This window comes from Mercenaria mercenaria, chromosome 4 (genome assembly GCF_021730395.1).
Source record: "Mercenaria mercenaria strain notata chromosome 4, MADL_Memer_1, whole genome shotgun sequence".
NCBI lineage: Eukaryota > Metazoa > Mollusca > Bivalvia > Venerida > Veneridae > Mercenaria > Mercenaria mercenaria.
This window is the reverse complement of record NC_069364.1, coordinates 25,577,619-25,603,872: the sequence shown is the minus strand read 5'-3', so window position 1 is coordinate 25,603,872 and position 26,254 is coordinate 25,577,619. Positions and strand designations below refer to the sequence as shown.

Genomic DNA, 26,254 nt, shown 5'->3' with positions numbered 1-26,254 from the left:
TGCCAGATGTACTGTTAAATGAAAATAATCATGGGTAAACAAATAAATTGTCAATAAACGGTTATAATTTCTGTCCCATGTTTGGCCTTTGTGTCAAAAAAGTAAACTGTTTTTCAAAAGTATTTTATTGACATCAGTATGGTGAAACATGGTTGCACTACATTATAGGATACTGACACATATGCTATTCAATCAATTTTAGCCATTTCTTTCCTAAGCTAAAACACATCACAAAGTACCATAACTAAAACACATCAAAAACTGCAATACCCATAAACATTTACATAATAAATATACTATGAAGAATTATGGAATTTATAAAGTAAAAACAAATTCTGAAAATTTAACAAGCTGCATTGTAATGACCATAACCAGAAGCTGTATGAGTACCTTCCCTTACAGAAAAAAAGGTTCTTAAAAAGTGAGAACAAATTAATGGCAAGAAGTAAAAGCAAAGGGAGAGAATTCAACATACCTGTGCTACTTGAGTTATAATTCTTGAGTTCATACACCAGGCTGTGGAAAATGTCATTTTCAACAGCAACTGAAACAGAAGAAAGGCAAGGTATTTTTTGCTACACTGCATTGTGTATAGAGGAAGTTACCAAGAGGGAGAAACCCATATACCTGCCACCAAAGTCAGTTTTGGAGGACTGGAATGGAAGTCACTTTTGTCTTCAGAACCATGTACAAATCACAGGGACATCAGATTAGAACATACTGATGATCTGCCAGCAGTGAGAATTGGCCTTACAGTGGTTATGACAGAAGAAAGTGACAGACATAAGGCTGTCATTACCGGTAACAAAGTTCCTGATGATTGGACAGGCAGTTAAGGTAATCAGTTCCTGGATTCTGTACCAGTATTAACATGTTCTCCGTTAGTAACTGCAAACTGTTCCATACGAAACAGAAGTGGAGGTCGAGTGATTTCAGACACGTCTTTGATCAAAGTTAAGGGGAACAAACTCATTTTTAATTTGCAGATCTTCGCTTTCCCTATTGAGCTTAGAGCACAGGCTGTATTTAGATAGACTTCTTCCTCCGTTTCAACACAGTTTGAACCAATTATGTTGAATGAAGGATGAGGCATTAGACAAACATGATTTTCAGGGTGTACTAACAGACATACATATAAACAAGCGTAAATCCAAAACATTTTTAGGGGCATGCATTTTTTTTAATGTCTATTCATACCTTCATGACATCCGTCTGTATGTCTTCTGGTAAGTTGGGTGTTGAGTATACAGTCTTGAGTATTTGTATGGGAAGCCATTTATCTTCACTTTCTGTCTCCATACTAGACTGGAATCGATCATCCTTCAACAGTTTCTGTAAAAGATGGAGGTAAGCTTTTTAAATGACACGTTTTCTTCAAAATCACATTTACACTGAACTAAATGCCTTACCGCTTCAGCATAACATAAAACTCCTGCAAGGGTTACAATTAACTGTAAAATTCTTAATATTTCAGGGCGGGGGCTGATTTTCTTGCTTTTCATGGTAGGGTCAACTATTCCCAATGAAATCTAATCCCCAAAATCCACTGATTTTATGTTCAAAGGTCAACATTTTTAAATTTAAATCTGCATGAAATGACAATTTCAGTCAAAATAAAATTTTTTGCTGACATAATTAGATGATTTCACAGTGTGTTCTAGCTACTCAGCCTGACTTGAACTATATCTTATTTTTAACCTTGATTTCTGTGATCTAAAGTAGAACTATCCCCCACCCTCCTCCCTCCCCAAATCTTTTGAAGTTGCAACTGAAGCACAGTTAACCTGAATCTTTTAGTACTGAAGTTATTACAACCAGATAAAATTACAAGTCTGGGGCTGAGACTTGTAAAAGATAGAAGTGTCTGACACACATCATGTATATACACTTCACAGGCAGACAATCCAAACCTTACTCAACATGCACATATGGAAGACTGTCTTGGCGTTAAATAAAGTCTTATTATTATTCTTTCTGTATATTTATCAAAGTTTTTTTTTTAATGTACTTACTTTAAACTGGGTTGACTTTCATTAAAAACTTTGTCTGAGTCATTGAACAGATACTAAACTAACAAGAGCTCGTCGAACACGAAATGCCCACCTTGATGCATTCAGTAATTGCACAAGGAACAGAAATTATATGCTCACTGTAAACAAAAGTTCTACCATTCTGGTTTAATCTGACCTTGACCTTTAACCTATTAATCTAACAAGAGATTACATAGTGATCTTGGCGCCATCCACTGAGCCATTTGGAGGCTGTAGCTTGAGAAATGTGAAAGTAGGTAATAGGTAAAAATCAATGTCAAATTTCAATTCAGAACACAAAAATATGCATGCGGTCCAAATTTTAAGGCTGTAGCTACAGAAATGTGAAAGTAGGTCACTAGGTCAAGATCAAGGTCAACTCATGTCAAGGTTCATCTTGCCACTCAAAACTATACATGTGGTCCAAATTTGAATGATGTAAGTTATGGACATGAAGATTCTAAGTTTTTCCCTATATAAGTCTATAATTATGAACCATATGACCCCTGGGGCAGGGCCATATTTGACCCTAGAGGGATAATTTGAACAAACTTGGCAGAGAACCACTAGATGATGCTACATTACAAAATATCAAAGCCATAGTCTTTGTGGTTTGGAGAAGAAGATTTTCGAAGTTTTTCCCTATACAAGTCTAGGTAAACCATGTGACCCCCAGGGCAGAGCCATATTTGACCCTTGGGGAATAATTTGAACAATCTTAGTAGAGGACCACTAGATGATGTCATATACAAAATATCAAAGCCCTAGGCCCTGTGGTTTTGGACAAGAGGTTTTTCAAAGTTTTTTCCTATATAAGTCTATATAAACTATGTGACCCCCGGGGTGGGGCCATATTTGACCCCAGGGAAATAATCTGAACAATCTTGGTAGAGGACCACTAGATTTTGCTACATACCAAATATCAAAGCCCTAGGCCCTATGGTTTGGGACAAGAAAATCAGAAACCGTTTAACTGTTCCTGGCCAATGTGACCTTGATCTTTGACCTAATGACCTCAAAATCAATAGGGGTCATCTGCTGGTCATGGCCAACCTAACTATCAATTTTCCTGACACTAGGCCCAAGCGTTCTTGAGTTATTGCCCGGAAACCATTTTAGTGTTCCTGGTCATTGTGACCTTGACCCTTGACATACTGACCTCAAAAACAATAGGGGTCATCTGCTGGTCATGATCGACCTCCCTATCAACTTTCGTGACCCTAGGCCTAAGCGTTCTTTAGTTATCATCCGGAAACTGTTTTACTGTTCAGGGTCACTGTGACCTTGACCTTTAACATACTGACCTCAAAATCAATAGGGGTCATCTGCTAGTCATGATCAACCTCCCTATCAAAGTTCGTGACCCTAAGCCTAAGCGTTCTTGAGTTATCATCCGGAAACCGTTTTACTGTTCAGGGTCACTGTGACCTTGACCTTTAACATACTGACCTCAAAATCAATAGGGGTCATCTGCTGGTCATGACCAACCTCCCTATCAACTTTCATGATCCTAGGCCCAAGCGTTCTTCAGTTATCATCCGGAAACTGTTTTACTATTCAGGGTCACTGTGACCTTGACCTTTGACATACAGACCTCAAAATCAATAGGGGTCATCTGCTGGTGATGACCAACCTCCCTATCAACTTTCATAATCCTAGGCCCAAGCAATCTTGAGTTATCATCCGGAAACGGACTGGTCTACATTCCGACCGACCGACAGACCGACCAACCTACCGACCGACATCTGCAAAACAATATACCCCTCCTTCTTCGAAGGGGGGCATAAAAATTGTTTTTATGTCAGAAAGTAGCATAATTCTAGGAGCCAAACTATGGAAGTCTAAGACATATCATTTTACACCAATACCTCTGACTTCAGAAAGTTCAAACATGCCATTCTCTTGGTGGTACATTACCTCTATCCCAGATACAGCATGGGTCATAAGCCTTTTAGTTTTACTCTCCAGGGCAAGATGGAGTGGTTCAAGACATCGTTCCCTGAGCATATGAGCAGGCAGCCTCTCAACATCATCTTTGTTATTTAACACATCTGAAAGTACATATACATTATATCAATGACCATGTTTTAGCACATACGTTTCAAGAACACATTTGAATACTGAGAATCTATGTACATATACTATTTTAAACCAAAATTGTTGCTCCACATAAAAATTAAAATAAAACATCTACAGGCAATTATTCTATGAAGTTTGACTCCTGAATGCCAAAGCATTCTCTAGTTATTGATCAGAAACCAGAAGGATATGGACTGACTGATCGACAATGAGCAAAACGACATGCCTCCACTTCTTCAAACTGGCAAGGAAATACATCCACTGGTTGCTACATAACGTTATTCTAAACCTTTACTTACAAATGGTATAATTTTGATATGCATGGCTAGCTGCCAACAACTTACATAGGGCATTCTAAGCTGCCTACATCTAACTGGCTATGTACAATTTACCTTTCTTAGCTCAGTGTCTGATGGTTTGGATACAACTTACTAGAAATTAGAATATTCCATGCTGCCTGCCTAATTGGCTACAACTTACATACTGCATTCTGAGCTGCTTGTCTAATGAGCTGCAACTTACCAAGGACATTCCATGTTGCCTGTCTAATTGGCTACAACTTACCAAGGGCATTCTGAGCTGCTTGTCTAATGAGCTACAACTTACAAACAGCAATCTGAGCTGCTTGTCTAATAAGCTATAACTTACCTATGACATTCTGAGGTGCCTGTCTAATTAGCTGCAACTTAACTAAACTAGAGCAACTAATTAGTACAACTTACCTACCGCATTATGAGCTGCCTGTCTAGTTGACTTCAACTTACTTAAGACAACCTGAGCTGCTTTTCTAACAAAATGCAACTTACATAGGGCATTCTGAGCTGCCTATCTACTGGCTACAACTTACCAAGTGCATTCTGAGCTGCCTGTCTGCTGGCTACAACTTACCTAGGGCATTCTGAAAAGCCTGTCTACTGGCTACAACTTACCAAGTGCATTCTAAGCAGCCTGTTTGCTGGCTACAACTTACCAAGTGCATTCTGAGCTGCCTGTCTGATTGGCTATAACTTACCTAGGGAATCCTCAGGTGATTGTTTTATTGACTACAACTTACCAAGGGCATTCTGAGCAGCCTGTCTACAAGCTACAACTTACCTAGGGCATTCTGAGCAGCCTGTCTGCTGGCTACAACTTACTAAGTGCATTCTAAGCATCCTGTCTGCTGGCTACAACTTACCAAGTGCATTCTGAGCTGCCTGTCTGATTGGCTATAACTTATCTAGGGAATCCTCAGGTGATTGTTTTATTGGCTTCAACTTACCAAGGGCATTCTGAACAGCCTGTCTACAAAATACAACTTACCTAGGGCATTCTGAGCAGCCTGTCTGCTGGCTACAACTTACCAAGTGCATTCTGAGCTGCCTGTCTGACTGGCTATAACTTACCTAGGCAATCCTCAGGTGATTGTTTTATTGGCTACAACTTACCAAGGGCATTCTGAGCTGCCTGTCTGATTGGCTGAAACTTTGCTGCTTGAGCATCTTTGATCAACAACTTTAAAAGCTCTTCCATCTCTCTGTCAAATATATTTTGATAACAAAATAACAACGTAATATTATCTAAAGTAATAAAGGCCTGAATGAAAAAGCAGGCCTGTAAATAAATATTTTAACTGGAGCTTGTTTAAAACATATAAACTTAAAATTTTAGTGGAATTCTACTCGAAGTTATTGGGAGGGTAAGGGTGTATTGGTGGGGAAACACACTTGGAAATGGGTAATTACAGCCCAACAAACACCAAACTTTCAAAATTTGCAAAGAAGTGTGTTTGGTGTGATTTAACACTCCATTACAGATTCAGAAAATACATTTTTTTTGTTCAAAAGTGTGTCAAATACAGTCATTTCACTGGTTGTTACATAATTTGATGGAAGATATTGTGACCAATTCCAGTGCTCCTCTAAAGACATATTGCAGCCCTGCTTTTCTCATGATACATGTACTCATTAATAAACTGACATTGGTTAAAAACAATGCAGATTTTTGGGCCCTGCATAAGATATATACACAACATAGTCCAAATAATTTGATGTCAAAAGTGATTCTGAGATATTTTCGTGATAGGTCATAATCCCTCTCTTTACGTCACAACCAATAACGACCTTTTCTGTGGTGAAATTAGATTTAGGTAAAAACACCATCAGGAAATATATATACACGATGAAATCGTAAAACAAAATAAAACTGAATCATTTTATGGTTTAAACATAACAGTAAAACACGTTAATAAAGCGTAAACACTATATGTTTCAGTTTGGCTACCTCGCTGTATTTAGACGTCTGCCATTACACTCAGTACACGCTGACAGTGTGGCTGGTCATTATCGATTACGTGACATGAATCAGAGCCATGTATAATTTGTGTAAACTTTAGGGTGTGTTGTTTAAAACAGTGACAAACTCGTGTTTTGCCGTTTATTCACATAAACATCAGTTGAATGGAAGGAAAAAATGGATATTCTTTCCAGGTATCTTAAAATTTCACTAATATTTTTCATACATGTGATAAGTTCAGAATCCCAAAACTGGAGGTTTGCCATTTTTCAGCTGGAGTTGGGGTCTCAAAACTGGAGGTTTTTCATCGACATAAATTAAGCGCGCCGACACATAACTTAGAGGCAAAATCCAACATTTTTGGCCACAAAATAATGTATATAAGTCTACACCAGAAGAAACAATCCTCATAACTCCTGATTTGAATTTTGACAGAGCTATGCCACTTTTTAACTTCATTTTTTTGTTTGTTGAAGTTTTATATAATGTCTAATATCTCTGTTACATTCAAAGCTATTGACTATTATGCCCCTTTTACTGGCAAAGGTTTAATTGCTCCTTTTACTGGCAAAGCTTTAATTCAGAGTCAATCACTGAGAAAAGTCGAGCATGCTATCTTACAGAAGCTCCCTCTTGTTCTAACTTTAAACTTTCTTAACAGATTAAATTTGTAGAAACAAAGTCTCAATTTAGGTCTGAAATGAAGGTGAACATGCATTAACATTATTCTACCGGAGGACTTAAAAAAACGAAACTCTAAATTGGTCTGAACACAACTCATAAATTATGTAAATTCCTTACCCCACCCACTTTTGTGTAAAAATACTGATGATTTTGACATGAAAAATAGAAAACAGAAATGCATCAACGTGTATTTACCCTTACCATAATAGCGTAGATCGATGTTATCAAATAAATGAGTGTGCGTTTTCATCCAATTTTCAATGAAATATGTCCGATTTAGTAGCAAATTAATTTGGTAAACATTGGAAGAAAATGGCGTGACTCCATAAGGGGAAATAACACTCCTGTCCTAAAAATAGTAATGGGTTGGTTTTTCCAACAATTATTTTAGATGTGATTTTATCACCGAGCAAAATTTTTCTTTGAATAATCAAATTCATTTCAGTTGGGAATTATTTCTTATGACTGGGAGTTTTTTGCTTCAAACTGGTAAAAAATGGAGCTTAATTGGCATTGAGAATGGGCAGGTATTCGGCCATGCGTGAGACAGGTGGAAAATGCCCTGCTTGTCTAATCCCTTATCAAAACAAACAATTAAAAATTCACCTGTGAAAAACAACTCTTTCCTCCAGCTACATGTGTGTCAAACATGTATAATACACAACAGTCGGTGACACTTTGATTTACTGTGCAAACATGTTTGGCACTCCTCGGTAATTATCAACCCAGTCATAATACTGATTTCTTTTTTTTTTTTTTTTTTTGAAAAGCGGGAGAAATATGGTTTTGGTCGGGAGACGGGAGGCAAGGTGAAAAAATTGGGATTTTGACCCTCCCGCGCGGGAGATCACATGTATGTATTTTTGTTTTTTAATAGTTAAAATGTGATTTAAAAATCGCCGCCTCTCCGCCCAGGAATCGTCGCTGAAGGCTCAAAACAGAAAAGGTACTTTCTATGTTGTACGTGGAGGAAAGATATTGACCTATGAAAAAATTATCACAATATCGTGGCTCACGTACAATTAGTTGGACTATAAACAACAGAAATACTGACATTTCTTTCCCTTATCATCACTTTTTGGCGATGGAGCTCCGGTTAAGTAGCTATGTGATTACTTGCACAACTGACAAAAATATGTATCTGTAGGCCGCAAGACCACTTTTGTAATAACAGTCATGGCAAATTACTGCTGGATTGTAGGACCTGTCAAGTAAAAAATGGCGAGGTCCGACACGGCAGGCCAGGGTGTAGTACTGTATGTCTGATTCAATACTGAGCAGGTCAGGTTTTACTACGCCAAGTTATTTTCTTGTAACACTTTTCAACACACCTGTTCAATTTTCATAACTATCTGCAAAACATCATAAAAAAACATTTTTCGGTCAGACGAATTATCTTGGGTCATCTGTTCAAATGTCAGACAATTCTAGAAACTCTTTCTCCATGACTATTATTAGGCATCTTTAATGAGTATACAGTGTTCATTCCAGGATTTTTTTAAGTGGGGTCAAAGGGCCCCATGATGGCAAAAAATTGGGGACATTTGAAAAAAATAGGGGCCATGAAAGAAAAACTGATTTATATGAAAGGAAAGGCTGTATTTTTAACACTTTTCTTACATGGAGTTCAAGGTATTATTTTCGCGGTTCGCTCAACACGACAAAAACGAAACAAGTCATAATATTTTGACCGTTACCGAAACTTAATTACGGAAAGTCCGACAGCCATGAATGCGGATTTACTACGGAATTAATGTTTATCGCCTGATTTAGGCTAAGCGGTTAGGCTATTGAGTGGTCTAGCGGTCTCGAACATGTCATCTTTCTTTGGAAATTTGTTCTCCATCGTCTGCTTTTTTTTAACGGTTAGAGAAAAACGTAAAATTGGATTTCTTTTTTCTCCGAATCGCGACTGTTTTTTTTTTTGTCCGCCATTGCATAGCAACATTGCAAGCTGTATGTTGTTAGGCGACCGGAGACTGGCTACTATTTTAACATCGACCAATGAAAATGCGCGTTACGTCATCGGAAGAGTCGTATTCGATTCACAACTTCTGGAAGTCGGCTCATTGTAAACGGACTGTTTTCTGAAAAAGTGTGCGCCCGACGGGCGCTATAGGGCAAACTTGTATGCGCCAATACAGTAAAATACGCGCCTATGGCCCCATGGCGCGGCCTGGAATGAACACTGAGTATATAGTGATGGGGTGCTGCATTTATTTTTTGTTTAAATATGATTCTGTTTTTTAATCATATCTAGCATCATTATTGACCAATCAAATGAGCCGAATGCCTGTATTCATCGTGGATATCCGGGGATGAACGTGTCACTGACATGTAAAGCCTTACAATATTTATTATTTTACTCGTTAAAGACTAATTCCTCAACTTTATTACTTACATTCTGATTTATTTTTCAAAATATGGTAACATTTCTTTTGCCAGCTGCTGCAACTTTGACAGGTATCGCTTACATCAATTTGGGGTCGCTTGTATCAATGACAATGATTGATTTTCCCCCGTACTATACCGTACTGTACATACCGTATTTTCTAAAATAGAATATTGAATACTACTACTACTAATAATCAAACGTCAAGATAAAGCATTATATACACTCAATGATCTATAATTATTTAACAAAATGTATTGCATCTGCTGCGCTTTGCTCACTACAGGTTTCTGAACATGACTTTAACCAAAGAGCTATAAAAATAAAGTATTTTATACTTCTTTGCTTTAACAAAGCAAACTGGGAAAACTGGGACAGTATTAAAGAGAACTGTGTACGCATCTTCGCCGAGACAGACCGCGAGTTATCGGAGAGTGAACGTGTCCACACCTCTGAGCCTCGGTTATCGGAGGGTGACACAGACTCAACCCCAAAGGTCATGAAAGAAATATGGTCAGTTTTCAGAAAAGGCATTGAAAAAACAGTTACCAAAACTGCATTTATAAATACATGAAAAATACCATGGTTGAATAGAAAACTAAAGGGAAATCTGAAAGTGAAAGCTAGACTCTATAAAAAAAAGCCAAAAAGACACTAAACTATAGAAAATTTAGACAGTATCAGAATGTAAGCCAGACATGCGAAGGGCTGAATGGGATCACGTAAACAAAGTCATTGAGGAAGGCATGAACAAGAAAAAAATCAAAACCATTCTGGAACTACATTAAATCCAAAAAGAAAGGAAATATGTGTTCAAGTGCAAAAGAAAAAGCTATTGTCCTTATAGATTAGTTTCAGTCAGTATTTACTAAAGATAAACATTCGGAAATATCAAAAAGCAGTAAACAAAAATACCCTGCTTCTCCTTCACTTACCATCCAGCAAGAAGGAGTCTTGAAACTTTTGAAAAATATAGATATCACCAAAGCTAAAGGGACCTGCATAATAACATCCCAAACATCATTTTGAAAAAATTACCTTTTTTTTTGAGTGAAATATTCCAATTCCCAATAGATACTGGTGAACTTCCCGAAGACTGGAGAGATGTTAACGTGACACCGGTTTTTAAGAAAGGTGACAAACATCTGACTGAAAACAACAGACCTGTCAGTACGTCTTACAAGCGTAACATCGAAAGCTGATCTAAATCCGTGGTTTAGCTGATCTAAATCCGTGGTTTAGCTGATCTAAATCCGCGGTTTAGCTGTGTCAGTATTTTATGCTGATCGAAGTGTTTCCTAAGGTGTGTGCATACAATATTTTCTAGAATTTTCGATTTAATGGATTCCTCACAGGAAGAATTCAAAGCCCCGAGTGAGGCTCGAACCCACATCGATGAGGGCAAAGTGATTTGAAGTCAGCGATCTTAACCACTCGGCCTAGGAGGTCCCATTTCTGGTTGCTTGAAACAGTTATATGCGAATAGGTGAGCTATAAATTTGGCTTTAAAAGCCAAGTAGTTCCTGTTCTTTGGGATCATACCGTATATCCAGCTGGCTTACGGAAGGTCGGTGGTTCTACCCAGGTGCTCGCTCGTGATGAAATAATGCACAGAGCGGCACCTGGGGTCTTCCCCCACCATCAAAGCTGGAAAGTCGCCATATGATCTATAATTGTGTCGATGCGACGTTAACTCCAATCAAAACAAAACAAAAAAACAAGCAACCATAATAACGTTGGACTGCTTTAGTGGTAGTGACGGTGCCTTAGATATATAAATAATGTTTGTGTCTTGATGCATGTGATTTTAATTAATATATACTCTTTTCTATTCCCCTATAAGTTACAATGGTACCGGGAATGTCAATATTTTTCCATACATTGGCGCTTGAATTTTATATCGGGTGCATGACGTATTGTAATGTGTCGTTGCATTAATTCTGTTTTTTTTTCGTTTTTTTTTGTTTCAGTTCAGTAATGTCAATCTTATTCAGGCTATTGAACAAATTCATAATATTTACATCACATTCATACGTGTAGATACGTATGTAATAAAAAGGTTATTATCTTTTCATCGGGAAATATGCACTCGATCTTTAGCGGAAGAATATTGCGCTCCTATGATTATAACTTCTCCCATTGATATATCTCTGGCGCATTGTCGTACATAACTGCGCTTCAAGGGCACGGACAAAAAATGTAAGTCTATCTCGTGTGATAATCCAAAAACTAGTGACAAAGCATTACTGGCGAAGGCGGTGGCAGTAAGAGAGTGGAATAGGTAGTATGGAGGATGGGTAGCAGCAAAAATCCGAACGATGAGATATGTAGTAAATAATTACCATATTTTAAGTCATACAGAGTCCAATGCGGGAAATAACGGATTTCCCTTCGTCCGCCAGCAGACTTTTTTCCCTAACAGAAATCGCCTAGCTGAATGGTGAAACGTTAGGTAATGCTATTTTAGGGAGTGCAGCTGAATTCTACCAGCTTTGTGCCTTCGGCATCATTGACATAAACACAATTATTTTGTACATTATGCATGTTAAGTATTCCAAGTATAAAATCATGTTTTAAAACAGGGTCTTTCAAAAATGATTTTGGATTACCCTGTTCAACATGTGAAAAGGACATGGGACGTTTATACCTCAAATTTAGTCTACATAATGAGACCTCGGGTAGACCGATTTTATATTTTGATATTTTATGTTGTTTACCTAGGATATCGACAAGTCAAAAATATATGACGATATTCAACTCTCGAGTACAATAATTATTATTTGGACTAACCTCAAATTGTATCGGTGGTCATTATCGATATCCGATTTTTTCAATCACGTGCGTTTCATATTATGTTGACAAGTTGTTAATAGCTTGTATTATGTCTGTCTTAACATTAGTATATACTAAGTAAGTAATTCAGTTTCAGTTCCGAGCCTAAGTACGCATGTTTTTCATAAATTCGTAATATAAAAAAAAGTATCGCGAAGGAATTAATATATATTTATGAATGGGAAATTCCCACAAGTTATATTAAGACACTGAATTAATATAAAACTTATGACTAATTCAGGAAGACAATATGCATTACTAATGATATTTAGCAAGATAACCTGCGGGGTTATCCAGAGTCTATTGTTCCGTCCAAGATATAATCAAGATAAAAACAATTATTATATACGTTTAACAATAACTTAATTGAATTATATACGCCAACACAAAGTATATTATATTTACGTATTTTGTAAGACTTCCGAAATGATAAACTGTTTAAAATCATTACTACCTTGTATGTGTTTATGATATTGTAAGTGTTGGAGGATATAAACGTTTCATGTAAAGGTATTTAATGATTCTATTACAGTAACTCTAATTCGAAAATAATTTAATAGTATACAATTAACACTGATAAAATATAAGAAACTGAAATAAACCGTGTTCGTATATACATAGTATCTAAATTAGCAAACGGCTTTGTCCCGTCATATGTGGCCTTGACGGTTGAACATCCGCCAAGTAGACACAGTTCGTTAAATATACACAGCAAGTTCAGTAGTGTTATAAAGTAGAATTCCTTGGAGTTATATTCCATTACAGCAGCTCTAATTCGAAAGAAAATTTGATAGTATACAATACCGATAATATGATATTAGAAACTGCGTAGATCTCGTCTCATAAAATGTGACCTTGACGGTTGAAATCCGCCAAGTAAAATAAGATTTTTTTTTCGGGTCAGGTTCGTTGAATTGAATTTCTATTGTATAAATAATAAGGTCTGTTTTGTTAAAAGCAAGAATTTCTAGTTACAGTAGCTCTAATTCGAAAGTGATAATAATACTTTAAAATACTGATAAATATTAGAAACTGAAACACATCTTAATGAGCAGTTATATGTGGCCTTGACGGTTGAACATCCGCCAATTAAAATTGAGGCTTGTTTTTTTTTTCAGACGAGTTCATTAAATATACATACATTTTGTAGTAAGTTCAATACTGTTATTAGGGAGAATTCTTGGGATTAATATTCTATCACAGTATCTTTGATTCGAAGGTAATTTTGATAGTGTACAATACTGATTCATATTGAAACTGTGTAATATAACCTGTGCGTAGTGCATGTATCTGTAAATGAGCAAATGGCTTTGCCCCGTTAGATGTGATCTTGACGGTTGAAGCGCCATGTAAAAAAAGCTTCCCCCCCCCTAACAAGTTCGTTAAATTGAATTTCTATTATATACATAATAAGTTCTGTATTGTTACACGAGTTACATTATATGACAGTTACTCTAATCAGGTCACAGGACCGTCCAAGTGACTTTTCGGTATCGCACATACGGGGAATCGCTCGATTCAGACAATATTTTTCCTTTATAATTTCCTTATTACTCGACTGATTTGAATGACACAAAAAAAGCGTCGGACAGAAAAACGAGTATTTTTCTCGACATAAAAAGTCTGCTAGACATTCTCAATACTTTTATTAAGTACCTCACCCTGGTGTTTTTGTACAGACCCCATGTATAGGTAATGGGCACACTAGGACGAAATTTTCGGAGAAAGTATTGAGAATGTGTAATAGACGCTTTGTGCCTTGAAGAGCACTCGTGTTCCTGTCTTTTATCTTGTTAAAGTCCGTCGATAAAAAAAAATGAATAAGCAAAATTGTTACCTGAAACGAGTTATTTTTCACGTGTGATAGTATATGATACAGAAAAGCCACCAGAGTTGGTAACCAAAGTAATTTTAACAGCATACATGTACTATACTAATAAATATTAGAAGCAGAAAAATACACCCTGTGCGTATAACGGTTTTGTCTGGGCCAATGTGACATTGACGACTGAACATCCACCAAGTAGAATAAGATTTTTTCCGGACAAGTTTCTACTGCATACATTAGTTCTATATTGTTTTATGGAAGAATTCCTCTGAGTTACATTCCATGTATATGCTGGTAGAATTGCTCCATTGCCTTTACCATATTCATACATATACATAAATCAAACTACAAGTCGTTAAAGTGTTGGTAGTGCGGGGGAGGGGGGGGGGGGGGGGGGGAAGAGACAGGTGATGGGGTGGGACGAGTACAAGAGGAATCTTGCTAGCACTTTAAAAGTTCAGTGGCGTGTTTTACAAAGCCTACTGTGGACATAGTTAAAATTTAGTTGCAACATGTTTCACAAAAATGATACAAGATTGAAGATCCTAGATTAAATAGAAATAGCATATACATTATACATCATCTTAAATCAACAAGATTTCAGTGGATATTTCTATAGTGTATAATAAAAAAATTCTCGATTATGATAAACAAGAGACCCAAATAGGCCCAAGTCGCTCACCTGAAGAGGACATTGACCATACGGCCTCGTTTCTGACCAAGTCTGGTGAACATTAAACTAAGTTATTTAAAGTTTTTTTCTTTGTCTGGCTGTGACGGCCCGAAAATGCATTACCTTTAGAACAAACTTCACTTGCATTTTGTCAGAATTATGGTGCTTTTTAACTTAGAAAATCAGTTTTTCTTGTTTGATTTTTGTTTCACTTTTCTTGAATATTTACTATAGCTTTGAAACTTCATACATTTTTTTGTCATCAGTTAAGATGAGTAAGAAAGCCAAGAACCATAACTCTTCTCTTACATATTGTCCAGCATTTGCAGACGTTCTCTAGCGTCTCCAAGAGGATAAAACACTCGCACTTAAAAATTTGGCAGAAGACCTTATAATGATATGCCAGACCAAGTTTGATAAAGATCCAGTGATTCATGAGAAGAAGCCCTTTACAGGTATTTCTATTTTTAGCTCTAGTGGTCCCCTAAATGAGGCCAAGTGCCCCCATTTGTACAAATTTGGAATTAGACCTATAATGATGCTCCAGACTAAGTTTGATGAAGATCCATCAAGCTGTTCCTGAGAAGAAATCGTTTATAAGTATTTTTATATTTAGCTCTAGCAGCCCCTAAAAAAGGGAAATATGCCCCTAGATAAACTTGGTTGAGGACCTTATAATAATGCTACAAATCAAGTTTGATGACGATCCATCCAGCAGTTCATGAGAAAAAGTCATTTAAAGAGAATTCCTATAGTTTTTTTCCTTTCATAGAATTTTTTTAAATTCATATATATGATAGGAAAATTTGTGCTGAAAACAATGAACAAATAAAAAAAATAGGTCGCCAGGCTTGTTTTTGTGAAAAATTGTTTTGAACACACCCACTGTTGCTGAAACTGCCAGCGATTTTTCAACATTTTCATAATTTTCTGCTTTTTTATAAATACCAATCAAAATATACATCCAGGCAGCACAATACGGTTTTTTCTTTTTACATATTTTATTATATACTTATTTGATATCATAGTCATATTTGTAATACTCTATCCTTACAATAATGGGTACAAATGAAAAAAATATTGTTTCATATTTACTTTTGTGAACTTTTTTCAATGAAAAATACCCATAGTGAAGAATATTTTTTTTTAATTTTGAAAAAAACTCTTTCATAGAATTTTTTCGTTTTCTTCTTGTGTATAGATAATTGTATTGTGAGCATAAAAATGGCTAAAAATGTATGGGTCACCAGGCTAAATTTTATGTTAAGACCGCTAGAATACAACACCTGTTTCGGACGGAAATGGCGCGAACCTGGCCAAATTGATTACATGTATGTCTGCTAAAAGTTAAAAAAAAGTTTTAAAAATTCTTAATTCTTTCTATAATTGAATACTAAATAATCTGAAAGGTGATATTGTCTTATCAGTACTAAGTCAGTTATCTTACATTATATGAACAGCACTGTCTTTGTACTAAAATGCGATGTGAAAACACAACCACAAAAATAGCAAGATACCTGTCAGGCATGATACTTGTCAATACAACATAAACCAGTATCAACATTTGATTACTGATATAACTTATCAAAAATGTTATTTCATTCAAAATTCCTCATATTTAAGATTGTCTGTAACATGTTTCAACAAATGTTGACTTCAGATCTGTTTTCCATAGAAAGTGTCGGCTGCGCAGAAAGATGCGCATAAAAAACTATAGGAATTCCCTTTAAAGGCATTTCTATTTTCAGCTATGACGGCCAAAGAATAAATATGTAAACCAATCTAGGGATTATTTATTGCCATGAATGTCCCAAGCATTTGACTCGGCTGTGTTACTTAACATGTATGCCATTACTGGGAAAATTGGAAATACAAAATGTAACTGCATATATGAATTATTTTATTTAAACATGTAAATTAATATAATAATTTTAATAAGTATACTTTACATAGACACTGAATACACCATCATTCACACATTCATAATGTACATGTAAATCAGTTCATACCTTATAAACTTCATCACAGAAAAAAAAAACAAAACATAATTCCTGAATCATGGTAAATTGAAATGTAACAAAACAATACAAATTGGTGATTGTCAAATAAAATAGAACACAGACCAGAGTTTCACAAGAACCATATCATTCTTTCATTTAACCTCACAGGTAATACCTATAACACATTTTCACACTTTATATTCTTTCACTTATTCTAGGAAGAAAATGCACATTTTTTATTGCTTCGAAAGTAATGCCCTTTTTGCAAAAAATTGTATTTCTTGTTTTTAAGTGAGCTATGTTTTCACTGTATGGTGAAAATGAACCTATCTGTATATTCTTTTGAAGTATTTCTTCACAAATTTGTCTTTGGTATTTAAGGGTTTTCACATTTATATAATGCTCTAAATAGATATAAAATTATGCATTTCTGACACATAAATAGTCAGAAAATATAATATTTTTTGACACAATGACAGCAACTTCTGTAAAAATTCGGACAGTTTAAAAAAAAAAAACTAGCAACTCATCTGTATCTTGTGGACTATGCAGACAAATCTCAAAAGTTCAAAAATATCCTGTCTGGCATACTACAATATCAGAACTTAAATATCATCATTTAAGATGCATCAAATATTGTGTCTACAACATCCAGGCAGTTGCAAAAATAGTCAAGCAAAAACAAACAAGAGGGTCATGATGACCCTGGATCGCTCACCTGAGTAATATGAGCTACATGTTTTAAATGTCAAACTGATGCTAAAATATTAAGAAAGTAGGTCAGTAGGTCACATTCATGGTCACCGAAAGTCAGTGTTAAGATATGCAAAACTGTATATGTCATCCAAATTTCAAGGCTGCATCTTAAAAAACAAGAAAGTAGGTCAGTAGGTCATGGTCACAGTCAAGTGGCCTGTAATTACTTGAGGTCATCAGGTATTTATAATTAAACAGTCTAGGAAATATGATCAGATAATTTTTTAAGTATTTTTTCTTATATAACTCATATACAAGTGACCCCTTGGGGTAATTCCTCTTTTCACCCCAGGGGCATAATTTGAACAATCTTGTTAGTGAACCACAAGGCAATGCTACATACTAAATATCAAAGGCATAGGCCTTGAACTTTCAGACAAGAAGATTTTTAAAGCTTTTTCCTATATAAGTCTATGTAAAACTTGGGACCCCCATGGCAGGGCCTCTTTTCACCCCAGGGACATAATTTGAATACTATTGGTAGAGGACCCCTAGGCAATGCTACATACTAAATATCAAAGGCATAGGCCTTGAACTTTCAGACAAGAAGATTTGTAAAGCTTTTTCCTATATAAGTCTATGTAAAACTTGGGACCCCCATGGCAGGGCCTCTTTTACCCCAGGGACATAATTTGAATAATATGGTAGAGGACCCCTAGGCAATGCAACACACCAAATATCAAAAGCCTAGGCCTTGCAGTTTCAGACAATAAGATTTTTAAAGTGATTCCTATATAAGTCTATGTAAAACTTAGGACCCCCGGGCGGGGCCTCTTTTCACCCCAGGGTAATAATTTGAACAATCTTGGTAGAGGACCATAAGGCAATGCTACATACCAAATATCAAAGGCCTAGGTTTTGTGGTTTCAGACAAGAAGATTTTAAAAGTTTTTTCCTATTTAAGTCTATGTAAAATTTGGGACCCCGGGGGCCGGGCCTCTTTTTATCCAAGGGGCATAATTTGAACAATCTTGGTAGAGGACCATTAGATGATTTCACAGACCAAGTATCGAGGCTCTATGCCTTGCGGTTTTGGACAAGAAGATTTTTTTAAGTTTTTCCATTTGGTGGCCATGGTAACCAGAGTTCGGTGTGGAATTAAATTCTTTGAACTCTTTTGAAAGGGGGTCACCCAAGGATCATTCCTGTGAAGTTTGGTGTAAATCTTCACAGTGGTTCTGAAGAAGAAGATTCTTTTAGAATTTGTTGACAGACAGACGACGGACATAGAGTGGTCATAAAAGCTCACCATGAGCCTTTGGCTCAGGTGAGCTAATAATACCCTGTTTACATCTATTATAGAGTAATTAGATTGATTCACAAACGTTACAAAATATAAATTGGCAGGTACTGGGCGGAATATTGAATACATTCCATCACATACTGGCCTGGTTAACTTCCCTGTTGATGGGCTTCCTTGCACCTCTCCTGTAGAGACTCTTCCATAATTGATAAACTCTGTAAAAGAACTGCACTGTTATCAATCTCTTTCTCCCTATATATATTTACATATTTCTCATCTATATAATATTTTATTTGAAATAGATGACGCCTAAAAAAAAATGTTTGTGTCAAAAAATGAATACAAATATGGGGGTTATGCCTTTAGAGCATCAGTAAGTTGATTTCTAACATAACTGACCATGTTTAAAGCATAACAAGAGCTGTCTGATGACAGCGCGCTCGACTATTCGAAGCATTGATTGAAGAATGGGGTCAAAATATTTCCACGGATATTCAGACAAAAGAAATAAATAGATTAGACAAACAATGTTCCTGTATTTCTTTGATTTCGATAAGTCTTGCACTAAATGGCAATGTATGAGCCAATTTCAAAGTCCAAAAAGGGCCATAATTCAGTCAAAATAGTTATGTACTCTTGCCTACAGATGGAAATCATAATGATAAACAAGTGTTCAAAGTTTAAAAGCCATATGTCAAATAGTTTTGACAAAACATGGATTTGTATGAAAACAGAACCAATTTCAAAGTCCAAAAAGGGCCATAATTCAGCCAAAATGGATGACAGAGTTATGTTCTCTTTCCTACAGATAGAGACTATTATACTAAACAAGTGATAAAAGTTTCAAAGCCATAGGTCAAACACTTTACAAAAAATATGAACTGGTACGAAAAACTTATCCAAGATTTCTAAGTCAAAAGGGGCCATAATTCAGCCAAAATCCTTGATGGAGTTATGTACTCTTGCCTATAACTGGCCATGGTGATGGTAAACAGGTGTTGAAAGTTTCAAAGCTTTATCTCAAAAGACTTTGTCAAAATATGAACTGGTACGGAATATTAACCCAGATTTCTAAGTCAAAAAGGGCCATAATTCAGCCAAAATCCTTGATGGAGTTATGTGCTCTTGCCTACAACTGGACATGGTGATGGTAAACAAGTGTTGAAAGTTTCAAAGCTTTATCTCAAAAGACTTTGTCAAAATATGAACTGGTACGGAATATTAACCCAGATTTCTAAGTCAAAAGGGCCATAATTCAGCCAAAATCCTTGATGGAGTTATGTGCTCTTGTCTATAACTGGACATGGTGATGGTAAACAAGTGTTGAAAGTTTCAAAGCTTTATCTTAAAAGACTTTGTCAAAATATGAACTGGTACGAAAAACTTAACCATGATTTCTAAGTCAAAAGGGGCCATAATTCAGCCAAAATCCTTGATGGAGTTATGTGCTCTTGCCTATAACTGGCCATGATGATGGTAAACAAGTGTTGAAAGTTTCAAAGCTTTATCTCAAAAGACTTTGTCAAAATGGTGACTGGTACGAAAAACTTAACCAAGGTGTGACGCCGACGCCGACGCCGACACCGACGCCGTGGTGAGTAGGATAGCTCTACTTATTCTTCGAATAGTCGGGCTAAAAAGTGCAGTTTTGCAACTTTTTGTTAAAAGTTGAAAAAAAAAAATCTCCAAGGCCAGAACAACATTGAGGGGTCGAGCCAAAAATTATGCATAGGTCGCGATACCGGAAACAAACAATTTTTTTAGGCCTAAACACCTTCAAGTATTATGTTAACTCTTTTTTTTTTTATTAGATTAGATAGATAAACCATTTCTTCATTTCTCCATAAATTTCACAGCACGGGATAAGAAATAGCTGTTCATGATAGACGAAAAAGACACTGAATGTTGCATTCTGAAAAAGTGTCTTAGAAAAAAGGGGGAGAATTTAACCAAAATGAGATCAAGAGTTATGTAACTTAGTTTGTACTTTTGCGATTACAAAAGCAGAAAATGAGATAGTAACTTGCTATCAACAGCAGAAATTTCTAGTACAAGAAACTCGAAGTCACAGTTATGGAACTTAGATAATTCACTTGGTATTGTCATGGGGAAGGCATGTTTGAAGTTTCATTGAAGTGTGATGTGTAATTACTGAGATACTGTGAAATCATTTAATTTCGTGGGCACGCAATTTCGTGGTTTGGGTCAAAACGGCAATTTCGTGGGGAGTTGAATTCGTGGATTTCAACTTTTGAACATAAAATGAATGGGAATTTTACTTGTTCGTTGGGATTAAATTACGTGGATTGACTCAACCACGAAATCCACGAAAATTAGTCCCCCACGAATATTAATGATTTCACAGTACTCGCTGACAATCGTAAACCTGTTGTTGTTGAAAAAATGTCCAAAAAGAGGGTCATAATTTCATCAAAATGGTAGGAAGAGTACCCTAGGTCCTTACTGGCTTTTTTTTTATCATGGGAACTGACATGTGAAGTTTAATTCAGTTGTGATGACAAATAAAAGAGAGATATGAGCTTGACGAGTATAGTTAACATGGCATCTACATACAATGCCTATGCTGACACTTATCGAGGGAGTATAGCATAACGGCTAGGTAATAATACTAAAAGAAATAAATAGTGTTCTTTACCCTTTTCACTCCTGAATGAAGAAAGCTTTCAGCAAACATTTCTATTACCCTACCAAAAGGGCCTATCCCATGTACATCTATGCTACCATGTTGCTCAAATACAGTCCTGCAATACAGAAACAACTAATGACAACAAGAAAAAGGAATAAGACAAGAAAATGGTAGGAAGATATTACATCTACAAGCAGCGTGATCTTTAAGTTCATTTAATGTTTTATCACTTGCTAGAGGAATTTTTTTTCTTTAGGCGTAAAATTTTTTTGTTTGTTTCCGGTATCCCGACCTACCCTAAATTTTTGGCCCGACCCTAAAACTGCACTTTTTATGCTTTAAACATGGTCAGTGATGTTAGAAATCAACTTATTGGTGCTCTAAAGGCATAACCCCCTTATTTGTATTCATTTTTTGACACAAAAATAATTTCCCAAAAGTCTAACTTAATAAAAAAAAATCTGAAAAAAAAAGAAGTTTTCCGACCTACCTACCCTAATTTTTTTTAGCAATGTTGTGTTTGTGCTAATCCACGAAAAATTATATCCAGTTGAACATATAAACTCTCCTTGCTGTCTTTTTTTAATTATCTATTTATTTCAAATTTGAAGACCATGCATTGAAACAAATGTTTTGATAGAAACCATGAAATGTTATGCCAGTGAAGTTAAATGATTTCACTGTATCCAAGAAATGCGGTAAGTTCACATATCATCGTCAATAAGTAATATAAATATGGCAGAGTCAGGTACAATATTAAACAATGACTCAATGTTTATCATTTCTGATGGATTCTTTCTTGGACTAGTTTGCATATCTGTTGGCAATGCAATCATTGTAATGCTTGCAGACTGTGACACAGTCTGACTTATATTTCTGAATATATTGTCAGAAAATTACATTCATCTAAAAACTAAGCGGGCAAATGTACCATGCTGGATTGTCTTTATGCCTCTTAAACACTGATTTCTCCCAGAGTCTAGCATATTTACACCACGTCAAATTGCGACTTTTCAGCTCTAAATGATTCTTCCTAACATTAAACCATGACTCCTCTTCCAGCAGAATAGCCTTCTCATTCAATATACCTATCTGAAAAATAATAACATCAAAAGTTCATAATATTATATGGATTACTGTATAACAATGTATATTCTCCAAAGTAATAGACTTCCTTGAAAAAATCCCCATCCCATGGCATTTTTGTTTTACTCTCATGCTTGATTATTACAAAGCAAAAATATCACTCATTAGTCTTCAAAGTCATTGTCAATCAAGCACATCATGTAAATGACATTTTAAATCAAGTCTCATTTCAGTTGAATGGAAACTGTAGGAGTTGAGTGTGTTTTGAGTATGTTCTGACATGTAGGAGTTGAGTATGTTTTGACATGTAGGAGTTGAGTACGTTCTTACATGTAGGAGTTGAGTATGTTTTGACATGTAGGAGTTGAGTATGTTCTGACATGTAGGAGTTGAGTATGTTCTGACATGTAGGAGTTGAGTATGTTTTGACATGTAGGAGTTGAGTACGTTCTGACATGTAGGAGTTGAGTATGTTCTGACATGTAGGAGTTGAGTATGTTCTGACATGTAGGAGTTGAGTATGTTCTGTCACAGTTGTAATATTCCAAAGAGGAAAAAATCAAAATTTCGAAAAAAATAATCGGACATGAGAGTCAAAAAAATATGCGCATGTCCACTTAATGTTGATGAAGTTACATATACCAAGTTTCAATTCATCTGGATTAAAACTTTAGGAGATGCTGAGTACTCAATGTTCTGAAATTGAAATATTTCTAGGTCAAAAAAGGGCCATAACTTCAGAAAAAGTTTTTGGACATGAAAATCCAAAAAATATGAACATGTCCACATTATGTTGATGAAGTTAACAAAGTTTTATTTCTGGATGGAAACTATAGAAGGAGTTGATTACACAATGTTCTGATGTAGTTGTAATATTTCTAAGACAAAAAGGAGCCATAACTTCAGAAAACAAGAGGGCCATGATGGCCCTATATCGCTTACCTGTTATCACTGCACTTGAGGACAAGAAGGTCCTCAGAAAAAATATCTAAGTCCAAAGGACAGGAACAGCAAAATGAAGAAATTTAACCAAAAAGAAAAAAAAATTCTTACAAGGTACAGATATGTCAAAATACACCTAAAAAATGAAGGTACCATCCATGTTGTACCACAGAAAAGTGGTCTTGGTTTTTCCCTACGGCCAATAATAAAAAAGTTACTAAAAATAAGCTATTTATAGTAACGTAAAAGGGAAGTAATTACGAAAAAATTATTGTAAGTGAACAAAAGAAGGATCTGCCAAATAAATCTGTTGACATAAATGAAATTTCAGATCAGTATCTTCATTAATTATGGAGATATACCCATTTTAATTTGAAATAAAGGGAGTTAATTTGATATAAAATCAGTCCATAGTTATCTACCCTGATTGGTTCAGTCCAACTAATAACAATAATGAAATTTCAAATAAGTCCTATAAGTACTTACTGATATAAATCATTTTGATTACAATCAGGGGAGGTAATCAGATATAAAATAACTCTGGAACCTACGATTGGATCTGATATGTCATGGAATCCAAGATTTATTGTTGTTGAAGATATTTTGGAAGTTTGTATCAAATAAAACCATAAATGAAATATCTATATGGCTGCAAAAGCCAAAATAGCCAATTTTGGACCTTTAAGGGGCCATAACTCTGGAACCCATGAAGGAATCTGGCCGGTTCAAAAATGGAACCAAGACCTTGTGGTGATACAAGTTGTGTGCAAGTTTGGTTAAAATCAAATCATAAATGAAGCTGCTATTGTGCAGACAAGGTCAAAATAGCTAATTTTGGCCCTTTCAGGGGCCATAACTCTGGAACCCATTAAGGGATCTGGCAGATTTAAAAAAAAAAAAGGAACCGAGATCTTATGGTGACACAAGTTTTGTGCAAGTTTGATTAAATTCAAATCATAAATGAAGCTGCTATTGTGCAGACAAGGTCAAAATAGCTAATTCTGGCCCTTTCAGGGACCATAACTCTGAAACCCATAAAGGAATTTCGCCAGTTGAAGAAAGGAACTAAGATCTTATGGTGATACAAGTTGTGTGCAAGTTTGGTTAAAATAAAATCATAAATGAAGCTGCTATTGTGCAGACAAGGTCAAAATAGCTAATTCTGGCCCATTCAGGGGCCATAACTCTAGTACCCATATTGGAATCTGGCCAGTTCAAGAAAGGAACCAAGATCTTATCGTGATACAAGTTGTGTGCCAGTTTGGTAAAAATCAAGTTATAAATAAAGCTCCTATTGTGCAGACAAGGTTAAAATAGCTAATTTTGGCCCTTTCAGGGGCCATAACTCTGGAACCCATAATGGGATCTGGCCAGTTCAAGAAAGGAACCGAGATCTTACAGTGATACAAGTTGTGTGCGGACGGACGTACGGACGACGGACAAAGGGTGATCACAAAAGCTCACCTTTTCACTATGTGACAGGTGAGCTAAAGAATCGGACATGAAAGTCCTGACAATATGCGCAAATTCTCTTCATCTTGACGATGTACAGGAATTTTCATTTCAGTTGGATGGAAACCACAGGATCTGAGTACAAAAGAAAGATGCACATTAAAAAAATGAATATTATATCTTAAAACATTCATACAAACAGGATTATTGAAAATAATCTAGTTCAGAAGATCTTGTCACAAATTACCGTTCTTAGAATCCTAGGAATAACGTTTTCACACACTGCAATACTTCTTCTGTAGTTAATGCCATCTGCATCTAGTATAACAAAACAAAATAATGATGACATAAATATCTTTAAGTTAGTAGACTAGTTCACAATGTCAGTTTAAAAAAAATAAGCGAATAATTGTCTCTAACTTTTCATTTTAAGCAATGACAGCATGGAACTATATTAAAATTTTGTAATTTTTGTCATCTTCGGACTGGAAGCAACCTTCGGAGTGATTTAAAGTATATAATAAAAAATAATGAATATAATTTTTTTTATAAATATGTTAAATTAAACAGGATTGTATTTTTACTGCTACAAATAAAGAAAATAAAAATAATTTCATATTTACCTGTTTTCTGTTCCAGCACATCTATTTTTTTCACGAATTTCTCCTTATTTGTAGGATACTGAAAATAGATATAGGATATTACATGTACATGACTGCCTTTTCATACTGAATTTATTAAACGAGTTGAACATGTTGAATAAAATAATAAAATGCGAGGCTCTGTTGAGAGCATTTTATGAATTTTGTTCAATGCTTTTAATAAATTCAATGTGGAAAGACACAAAATTAATGTTATATTCTTTTTATTACATCTAACTTGTAAGCTTTTCCTGTTGAAACATCAAAATTTCTTCTTTGACGAAGCTGATTCAATCAACATCTCCTATACTTAAACATTGTCAACATCAAAGCTTTATTACACTTAGTAAACTAGTGTAATACCAAATATGTAATGTTTTTATTTCACTCCCACGGCGTCAAACATGTGATACATACTCCTAATGACATTCTAGGGTATTGTACTGAAAATAAATTTAGGAGGGTTGGCCTAAATTAATTATCACTACAGACTGAACCCGAATCTATTTTTCTAAAGTGTTTCATTTAATTACAAACTTTGGTAAAATGCGTGTGAGCAACAAGTTCCAGAGGGTACTTGTAAACATGTTGAACGTCTATCGTCACAACCATGACCGACCAAAAACTTACATAATCCACCCATTTCCTTAGTGAACAAACGCTCTATACCGGTGGAATAAAAAGCGTTTTATTTG

General features: G+C 35.6%; 3 protein-coding genes across 3 annotated transcripts in view; 1 reads left to right on the top strand and 2 right to left on the bottom strand.

Moving 5' to 3' along the window:
- The window catches only part of LOC123552750 (brefeldin A-inhibited guanine nucleotide-exchange protein 3-like), a 55,885-nt gene extending 46,300 nt beyond the window's left edge, over positions 1-9,585 (bottom strand). The window contains exons 1-5 of the mRNA XM_053542096.1: positions 9,469-9,585; positions 5,537-5,625; positions 3,948-4,081; positions 1,198-1,332; positions 476-544 (exon numbers count right to left, since the gene is read on the bottom strand). Of these exons, the coding sequence (XP_053398071.1) occupies positions 476-544; positions 1,198-1,332; positions 3,948-4,081; positions 5,537-5,621 (423 nt within the window). The 5' untranslated portion in view covers positions 5,622-5,625; positions 9,469-9,585. The remainder of the gene's footprint in view (positions 1-475; positions 545-1,197; positions 1,333-3,947; positions 4,082-5,536; positions 5,626-9,468) is intronic.
- Positions 9,586-12,675: 3,090 nt separating this feature from the next.
- LOC123551210 (uncharacterized) overlaps positions 12,676-26,254 on the top strand; it is a 39,157-nt gene continuing 25,578 nt past the window's right edge. Inside the window, exon 1 of the mRNA XM_053540801.1 lies at positions 12,676-12,801. The gene's annotated coding sequence lies outside the window, so the exon portion shown is untranslated. The remainder of the gene's footprint in view (positions 12,802-26,254) is intronic.
- LOC123551211 (PRELI domain-containing protein 2-like) lies at positions 17,308-26,217 on the bottom strand. The gene is made up of 6 exons (XM_053540802.1): positions 26,097-26,217; positions 25,542-25,599; positions 25,166-25,236; positions 22,370-22,530; positions 21,448-21,553; positions 17,308-19,006 (listed from the first exon to the last, which is right to left on the bottom strand). The coding sequence occupies exons 1-6, from the start codon at positions 26,169-26,171 to the stop codon at positions 18,941-18,943; spliced, it is 537 nt and encodes a 178-aa protein (XP_053396777.1). The 5' UTR covers positions 26,172-26,217; the 3' UTR covers positions 17,308-18,940.